We start from the raw sequence: 9,090 nt of genomic DNA on the forward strand, positions 1-9,090 counted from the left end.
GGGTGTGAGTGGGTATTGAGGGAGGGCGGGATGTTGGCAGGTGAGAGGCAGACATTTCAGCACAGGCAGCCGGTGGAGTGGGGGTGTGTCTAGGGGTCGGGGAGTGGACCCTGGAAAGGAAGATGGGGCCTTTCTGAGAGCTGAGGCTCAGCTCTGCCCACACCTGTGGCTTCCTCAGCAGCTTGGCTGTTTCCCCAAGAAAGGGCTTTCCTTGGAAGCAGAGGGCCCCTCTGTGTGTGGAAGTCTGCTGAGCTGTGAAGACCCGTCTCGTGGCCCTGTGCCATCCTGTCCGTCCTCCCCCACAGCGAGGAGCACGCTGTGCCAGGACACTCGGCCCTTGAACGCTGCTCCTCAGAGAAGCGAATGGCTGATCCCTCACCAGCTTTCTGTCCACTCCATCTTTTCTAACTCACTTACCAGGAGCCCGCCCTTCTCTTTGAACGTGTTGTGGCATTTTAGGTGCCTAAAGTCTCAAGTGGCCTGAAACTGTGAGTCCAGGGCAAGGGGCAGGCTGAGCTGTGGGAGCGTGTGGGGTGGTCCCTGGGGAGGGGGACCTGGAGGGCTGACAGGAGGGAAGGGGGCAAGCCTGGCCACACCAAGGCAGCATCCTGGACGTTGGTGGGGTTCCGGGAGTCCTGTGCGTGCAGACGTTAAAGCCGTACTGCTCATGCTGATGAACTCTCAGTAGGGACCAATGTGAGACACGAGCTCTAAGGAAAGCTGCCCCCGCCCCATGCCCGTGGCACAGGCCCACGAATGCTGTTATTCAGGGTTAGGGGCACACACATGCCACACAGCCTTGCAACACCAGTTCCGTGCGTAAAACCACTATAGCCAAACAGCTCTAGATGCCAGCCGCAGAACGTGCTGGAGTCCACAGTCCCCCCAGGAACTGCCTCTCGGTAGAATCGGGCCTTCAGGGGTCAGAGCTGGGGCTATGGAGGTCCCCTAAGTCTAATTTCCTCATTGGATACTTGGGGAAACTGAGACCTAGAGGAAGTTGCCCAAGATCGGACAGCTAGTTAAGCACAGAGAAAGAACTAGAAATGGAGTCTCTGAGCTTGCTGCCCAGTGTCCTAGTTCACATCTGGGCTCACCCTGACTCTCCCCACCTCTGCTGCTCTGCATTGTGCCTGGTGAAGTCTGGGTGCCCGGCAGGGAGGAAGAACAAGGCGAGGCCCTGTTGGGGTGCTATTGGCATGAACAGAGAGGCTTGCTCTTCCTACGGCAGTCTGGGGCTCCCTTTGGCCCAAATGACCACAGCCGCATAAGTTGCCACCCTTAGGGGAGTCATTCTTGGGACCTAGATGGGGCTGACACAATGCCATCCATGGGAGCACTGGGTCAGTCTGTCCAGCTGAGTGTCTCTGAGTAGAAAATGTGGGGCCATGAGCCCCTGTGCCAGAACACAGAGCGGCAGACGCTGCACGGCAGAATAAACCATAGGAAGCGATAGGCTTCGGGGCTCAGCACCTCAGAGAGCTTTCACCGGCACTGCAGTTTGCCCGGGGAAGGGCTAGGTTCGTCTCTGGCTCAAGGTGCTGCAAGTCCCCAAGGATGCAGTGAGCATCTTTACCCTTTGCTGACCCCCCTGCAGTGGGCCTGACTGCTCCCCTGGCCTCGTTCTGCTGGGCTGGGCATTAGCGCCTGTGCCCAGCACTCTGCGACCTTCCCTGCCTTGTCTCCCCACTGCTGACCTCCCTGCACTGCATTCCCCAGGGCTAAGATTCAAGTGGAGAGACCCTGAGGCTTCGGAGGGGATCTGAAGTCAGTCTTATGACAGAGGGAGGCCATGGGATGGAGGTTACAGACACAGAGGCTCCAACTACTTATGCGTACGAAGCCCACCCTTGGTGCAGCCCCCTGGACAGAGCGGAAATGAGAGAATTGTTGCTCTTTCTCTGTGACCACCTGTGCGGCTCCACCTCAGTCACAGAGGACCTGCCCTGCCCAGGGGTCGTCCTGGCTACCCTGGCCTCCCCTATTCTTAGTTTTCTCTGTCTCTGACTTTTAAACGTCGTTTACACATATGTCTATTTTACTAGATAGATTCTTGTGACTTCAGATCCTTTGGGTATTAGCTGAGGTGTAATACGCGAACAGCATCAGGTCTGGAACATCAGCCCCGGGCCTTCTGCCCGCCCAGAGTCCAGGATCCAGAGGCTTTCAGCCCATGTTACTGTCAGACCACCAGGAGTCGTGCTTGCTCCCACTGCAGCCCAACGGGAATCAGGCAGCCCGTGAAGAAGAACCAGAATGGGACCAGCAGATGGAGAAATGGTTTCATCGCTGGACTCCCACATGGCCAGCTCCCACATGGTCAACTGCGGGTTCAGTCCTGGACCCGGAGTTTTGAAACTCATCTGGGCATGCGTGCCCAAGATCCCAGGAGGAGAATGGAGTAGAAGGGATTGTGGCATGGCCGTCCCCCTGGGGGGTGATTTCCTAATTTCCCTCTCACTCTGTCTCTCTCTCTCTGGCGAGCACACATGCCCTACAGCAAAAATCTCTCTCTCTTGAGAAAAAAAAGAACCAGATTACACTCCAATTTCTCAGGACCTCCTGAAGGGTGAGAAGGGTGACACTAGAGCTAGTGTCACTCAGTTGGAGGAGAGCAAATTCAAGGAGCAGAGGACAGGGGCAGGGGCATGCGACTTTGGGGATGGGCTGGGAACTTTTGGCTCTGTGGGTTCTTTCCTCCATAATGAAATTTAGAAAATGGTATTTTATAGCCGCACCATTGGAAAGACGACCACAGTCCTATCTGGAGTCAATGTGACAGGTTCACTTTTTTTCTTTGAATTTTAAAGAAGTGTAAATGAGAATATTTTGGGGGCCCCTAAAAGTACTAGGTGCCCAGGCTCTGTGGCCCCTGTGCCGGATGGGGAAGCGGCCTTGGGGAGTTAGGGAGTAGGTGGTGGGACCTGGCCCAGGTGAGAAGCATCCCTGGGCTGGGTGGTATTTTAGGTGCCACCGCCTGGAGCTCTCTATGGGGAGGGCAAGCACTCATACCCGCTGGAGCCTGGGCCTGAGTTGCTGCCTGCTCCCAAAACGTGGGGAAGGGACGATGTGCTCCACTCCTGTCCACAGGGGCCAGCTCCAGCTTGACCACTTCACTTCTCCAATGAGGAAACCGAGACTTGGAGAAAAAGTCTGATTTCCAAAATACCCGAGTGGGCGTTTGGAGCAAAAATGAGGCATAGTCTCCTGGGCCCTCGGTAGGTGTGTGATCCCACGGACACAAGAGTGCAAGAGTGGCCTCGTCCCACACGGGGCAGGGGGCTCAAGAGCACAAAGACCCTTAATGTAGAGCTTGAGTGGCTGTGCGTGCAGTCAGAGCTTTCGTTCCCCTTAGGGCTGTCTGTGCAGAACGGATGTAAAGTCCAAGTAAGGTCAAGGGGGGGCGGGTTTAAAGTACTGGAGGAGGTGCTTAGTTTTCGAGCCCTTTTAGAAGCATCAAGTTGTGTCATAAAATAGCTAACAATAAACCTGTAGGCTACACCACAGGTAACACTTACCTAGTCATGAATACTAGTATCCTGAGAACCTGACCAAGCAGTGCACTGTGAGGGAAGCCATAAAACCTTATTTCTTAAAAGACAAATGCAACTTCAGACTGGCTCAACCTGGTCCAGAACTACATGTTTCCTGCATGTTCTTTGCCGCAGTGGGATGGCCGGTTAAGTCAACACTTAGCTGCAAATTCACTGTGAGTGAATCCACCAACGCATAGTCAATGGCCGTTATCAGCTTGTACTGGTGGGAGTAGCTCAAAAGGGGAAAACGAAACAAAACCAAACCCCAAAATAACCCACCGTAAACCAAGAGCAATAGCAAACAGCAAATGTAGCCCTGGGGTCCTTGGCATAACTGAACTTGACATGCTCAGACAGCAGTGGTGAACTTGGGAAAGATCACAATAGACACTGTTTAATAAAGGCCCCCTCCCTTCCTCTGTTGGATTTCACGTTTTATTTTTTACTTATTTTTATTTAGCAAGAGGGCCAGTGTGCTTGCTACGGAGAGACAGAGACAGAGGGAGAGGGAGAAAGCATCCCCCAATGGAGTGTGGTCATACCACAATCCCTTCTCTTCATCCTGTCGGGATTTTGGGCATATACACACATACACCCAATATGTTTTTCAAACTGGGTCATGTTTTCTGGGGCCACATTTTAAAACATTGTTCCATACCTCTGAGGACCCCAGCTTCTGGGATTTCCTGCTTTCGCAAGAATGTATTTCATTTAACGATGCATGAGGATCAGGAATTGCCACGGTTCACTTTTTTAATAATAAAAATCCATAAGAGTTGAAAATCTTTTTAGACACTCCTAGTTTGGCAAACATCATGGACCTCCACATTTATGTGAATTCACACATAAGCTGGCCAGCCCCTCAGTGCCGGCTGGCCCCCTTTGGCACCAGAACACAATAATTTATTCAGCTTCAACTTGGTAAGTGTGCACAAATATCATGCAAACATTACGACGGTACTGACAAACAAAAAGTGTATTAAAGACATAGACTTGTACAAAACATCTTGTAAACAAAAGGGAAGAGGTTGGTGCTTTCTGTACAAAATATGCAGGTTTTTCCTTTTTTTTTTAATAATCTGTAAGATGCATCATACTTCTGGCATTTTCAAAAGGTGAAAACTGTATAAAAATAAATATTCAATGTACAAACACACACACAGGCCAATCCAAGGTTAGAGGCATCACTGCAAAACAAAAACAAAACAAAACGATGTAGGGTTAGTTTCAGTGTGGGTGTGGCTGTGAATGTTATCTCCCTGGTGGGAAAGGGCGCTGATCTTGTCCCAATTGTGTGGGAGGTCTGGATGGGGAACTGGGTAACTGTAAGCAGCTTGGCGGGAAAACCGCCTTCACTCTCCAGTGACTCCCCTTGTGGCCAGTAGAGGGCGCATGTTCTCTGTGCAGACTTTGGAGGCAAGGCTGTTGTTGAGTGACTGCCTCATCTCAGATTGAATTTATGGTGCAGACAGGAGGCTGGCTAGTGACTTCTCCAAGGCACTGTAGCTCTTGTGAATGGATTGTCTTTCCCTGGTAAACACAACTATTTCTATTTCCTAACCATCAACAACAACCTCAAAAAAAGAAAATCTTAAGGGGCAAGAGGTGGAGGGGCTTCGACATACTGCTGATCTTTCTGTGGTGCTTTACTCGGTCTGAGGCGACCAGAGGATGAGACACCCCTTGAGGGACAGATTCTTGGAGAGACAGCTCCCTGGAGTGTGGAGCTTTTCCTTTTTTGGGTTAGGGGGCACTTTAAGTACTTAGGCAAGTAGGTATTCAACGTGGGCCTGGCGTCTTGGTGGCTTCACTACTTTTCCAGACCCCACAAGCTAAGATTCCATGCAGCTTAGCACGGGAGCTTCTCTATCTCATTGGAAGTTATTATTAAGACTCATAACTCATTATTCCACTGTCTCGGAACAGGACGGGTTAGTTAAGCGCAGACTCTTGAGTAGACTGGGGTCTGCAGCCCCTTCCTGAGGGTGAGCCCACAGCCCTTTCAGAAGGAAGAACCAACACCTGAGTCCATGGTGGTAGTGCATTGGTGAGAAGCTCTGAGGAGGAGGCAGGGTGGAGGGTGGTGGCACAGGGGTGGCATGGCAGCTACTCCATTTGCTGGGCACCAAGGTGGGCCAGATTAACAAGCTGATGGCTCTTGTCAGGCTGGGGAGCCCTGTGCTCTGGGGAGCTGTGGCTAAACAAGTCATTGTGTGCAAGGGGATAGCTCTGTGGCATCTGGCTGCCGTATGGATGACAAATGCCGAGGCTAGTGAGATAACTCCTTGGGAGGAACCCTGGGAGCCCAGGTGAGGTCGGGCTGCAGGTCCCTTGGACAGCTTAAGTCCAAGGGGAAGGAGTGAGGTGAGCTGAGCAGTCCCTGGAGATGATGGAAGCCAGGTGAGTGTAGTGCTGAAACAGCTTAGATGCCCCACCTCTGAATAGATCGCAGTCACGTGGCTTTGATGGCCCCACATGAAGGCTGTGATAAGTAATTTTAAGCAGGGTCTGCCACTCCTGTGTAAACGGACCACACAAAGCGTCACGATGTCGTGTGTGGCTGTATGAGAAGCCCACGTCCTGGGGTTTGCTGACTCTGTCAGGAGCACTTCAGAATGTGCTCTCCAGTGCGTGGGCTCTGCAACGGGCACCACCCGAGATGGTGCTTTTCCCAGCCCCGACTGTGGCCTCATCTGCAGAAAGCAGAATGGGATTCCTACAACGTGACCACGGAGTGCGGGGTGAGCCCGTGGGAAACCTTACCTTGTTCCAGCAGCCCTGGACAGGTAAGCCGTCTTCACCCTGCAGTGAGGAAGGAAGGCAGGAGACTCAGACTCTCTAGGTCCCAGCAGCAGGACCCGAGTGACAAGGACCACAAACATTTCGACAGCAGATGAGGCTGTGGCCCACCCAGTATTGTCTATTCTGTTTCTACTTCAGGTCAGAACCTCGGACAGGGGAGGGAATGAGCCTGAGGTTCCCCGTTGGCTGAGACCACATGTGGCTTGTGGGTCAGCAAGCAGGACGTCCTTGTGTACTGCAAGAAAACAGGCACTGCTCTAGCTCCGTGGAGGGCTGACGCTCCCAGACAAGCCACTCAGTGAGGGCCTCGGTTTCTCCTCTGTCAAACCTGGGCGAGGTGGCTGCTGGACATGACCTCTTAGGGCCTCCCATTCTCCGGCCTCTCTTCCTGAGCAGTGGGAGGACACCTAGGCTGTCCCTGTATGATGTCCAGTGTGGGTGGAGGAGTGAAGGGACAGGAGCTCCTGGGTATTGCACGGTGACCCTGGTTTCTGGCACAGCCTTAGACGTGGTGGGCAAGTCGGGGTGAAATGCAGCGCAAGGCGGGAATCAGCTCTACAGGGTTTGTCTCCTTCACTGATGGCAACTGCCAGGCACCCCAGAACCTCAGGATGTTCTGCCTGAGGTGAGGAAAACCTTCCTGAGTCCCTCGGGCACACCCTGAGGGGGAATCTAGAAACCTTCCAGAGACAAGGTGGGGAGGGCGAGGCTGAACCAAGGGCCAAGTTCTGGCTCTCAGTCCAGGTATACCTAGAAAGGCAGGCCAGACTAGAACTCCAGGCTCCAGGGCAGAGAAAGCAGAGTTTTCGGGACCAGGAACAAGGGCACAGTCCCGAGGGAGGCTGTGTGGGCATCCTGTCCCTGACTGCTTTCATCCACTCACGCCAGGTACCCAAGCCTCTCACAGAGCACTGGGAAGGCACTGGCCCCTACTCAGAGGGCAAAAATCTAGTTATCTTGTACTAAAAACTTAGATCAATAACTGCTCCTGCTCTCATGCCCATGCTAACACAGTGCAAGAGGCAGGAGGAAGGAGAAACGACAGCGGGAAGAGAGGGTACCTCCACTCCGTAATTAAACAACCGGCATGTCCACACAGATGTTACTGGAGAAGAGTCAAATAAGAATGGCTTTTGTTTCCCCTCCAGGTGGAGGAGGGCACTGCAGGGGGAGGTGGTGGCCCCTCAGTTCGTGATGCCCTCTGACCCTTCCCCAGTTCACCACGGCTGCAGCACACTTCACACGGACTCTGGAAGGGAGAGGAGCCTCCGCAGGCCACAGCGGCATTCCCCTTGGCAAGTGAGTGGTGGCGGAGCAGGCATAGCGGGAAGTGACGTGTGGTGAGGAGCAGGGAGGTCAGTGCGGCTGAGGCAGAACTAGAGGCGCTCAGACAGGGGGAGGGCGTGGTGGCCGAGGGAGGACCTGGTCAGGGACATGGATGTGCTTTGGAGGAACCAGAAGGTCCCACTGTTGAGCAGGATGCCCACGCATGCTGCATGCTTGGGGTGGACTGCAGGACCAGCGGGAGGAAGCGTGTGTGCCCTGCGTGCTGTTCCGTGCTCTCTCTGCATTGCACGGGCAGGTCCTGAGAAGCCCCTAGGACACTTGAAGGAACTCTACGGTCACCCCTCTGGGTCACACAGCACATTTTTGTGTAACTTTTCTATTCACAGAAAATTCCTGCATGATTGCAGGGTGATGAGCCTCGTGAGGCTGAGAATTCTCATCTATTACAGGTATCAAAATTGCTTCCGAATGCCCAACCTACAGGGGGTGTTGTTTTTCCCTCCAGGGGAAGTGTACTTAGGAGAGAGGCAGAGGGACAGAGAGAGGGAGTGGGAATGGTCACACTGCAATCGCTTCTCTGTTTCTCCCTCTTTTTGGGATTTTGGGCATGGACACGTATGTGTCTGGACTCGAACTATGGGGATGGCCACATGGGATCAGGTTGACTTAACCACCAGGACACAGAGCCAGCCCCTGACTGGAGAAATTTAGGGAGAGCAGGAACCTCTGGGATCATTCACCCTGGAATGCGTGTCACCTTCTCTTTCTCTTGCAGTGTGTTAGGGGATCAGTGAAAAGTCCTAGCTTGACCCGTGTGGAGAGAGACTGGGCCGATGGGACAGCCTCTCCCGCTAAGCCCTCAGTTCACATGCTGTGCACAGGTTCCTAGCTGCCTCCCTGCCTCTTTAACTACATTCCTGACCTTTCCATCTCTCCCAGACTCTTCAGTGGGGAGCTATCTGAAGCTGACAGAAAGGGACTTCAGGGAGGATCTTAGAATGTCTTCTAGGATTTAAGCAAAAAGGACAAATCTTTCAGGACCTAAAAACTGAACTTGGACCATCCCCTAGTTCTGATGGCATCACCTGGGCAGAGATCTAGAACGCAACTTGGAAGAACAGGCCAGGTGGCCCCTCCTCCACCTCAGTTCTAGAACTTCTCAGTCTACCCAAAGTCTATAAGTGTGTCCACCTGGCCCTGCCAGTTAGGGAGGGGCTGGAGGAGCAGGGGCGTGGGGCTGACTCGGGCCTCTCCTTCAACTGTCTTGCTGTGTTCAGCCACCACGTTCTGAACTAACTGCATTGCATGGAGGAGAACAGCCAAGGTGCTGAAACCCTGAAAGAATTCACTTTCCTGTCTCTCTCTGGTGGCAGATTTGTCTAGATGCAATTCAGAGATGAGTAGCGGAGGGAAGGAAGCCAGCTTCTAGGGCGCAGGGATGGCTCACATCAGGGGGATGTTCTTC

At 53.1% G+C, this 9,090-nt stretch overlaps 1 protein-coding gene across 1 annotated transcript in view; it reads right to left on the bottom strand.

The window, feature by feature from the left end:
* Nucleotides 1–4,271: 4,271 nt before the first annotated feature.
* The window catches only part of COL13A1 (collagen type XIII alpha 1 chain), a 164,506-nt gene continuing 159,687 nt past the window's right edge, over nucleotides 4,272–9,090 (bottom strand). Inside the window, exons 40-41 of the mRNA XM_014587967.2 lie at nucleotides 6,300–6,338; nucleotides 4,272–4,723 (exon numbers count right to left, since the gene is read on the bottom strand). Of these exons, the coding sequence (XP_014443453.1) occupies nucleotides 4,721–4,723; nucleotides 6,300–6,338 (42 nt within the window). The 3' untranslated portion in view covers nucleotides 4,272–4,720. The remainder of the gene's footprint in view (nucleotides 4,724–6,299; nucleotides 6,339–9,090) is intronic.

Source organism: Tupaia chinensis, unplaced genomic scaffold (assembly GCF_000334495.1).
Source record: "Tupaia chinensis unplaced genomic scaffold, TupChi_1.0 Scaffold000250_1, whole genome shotgun sequence".
NCBI lineage: Eukaryota > Metazoa > Chordata > Mammalia > Scandentia > Tupaiidae > Tupaia > Tupaia belangeri.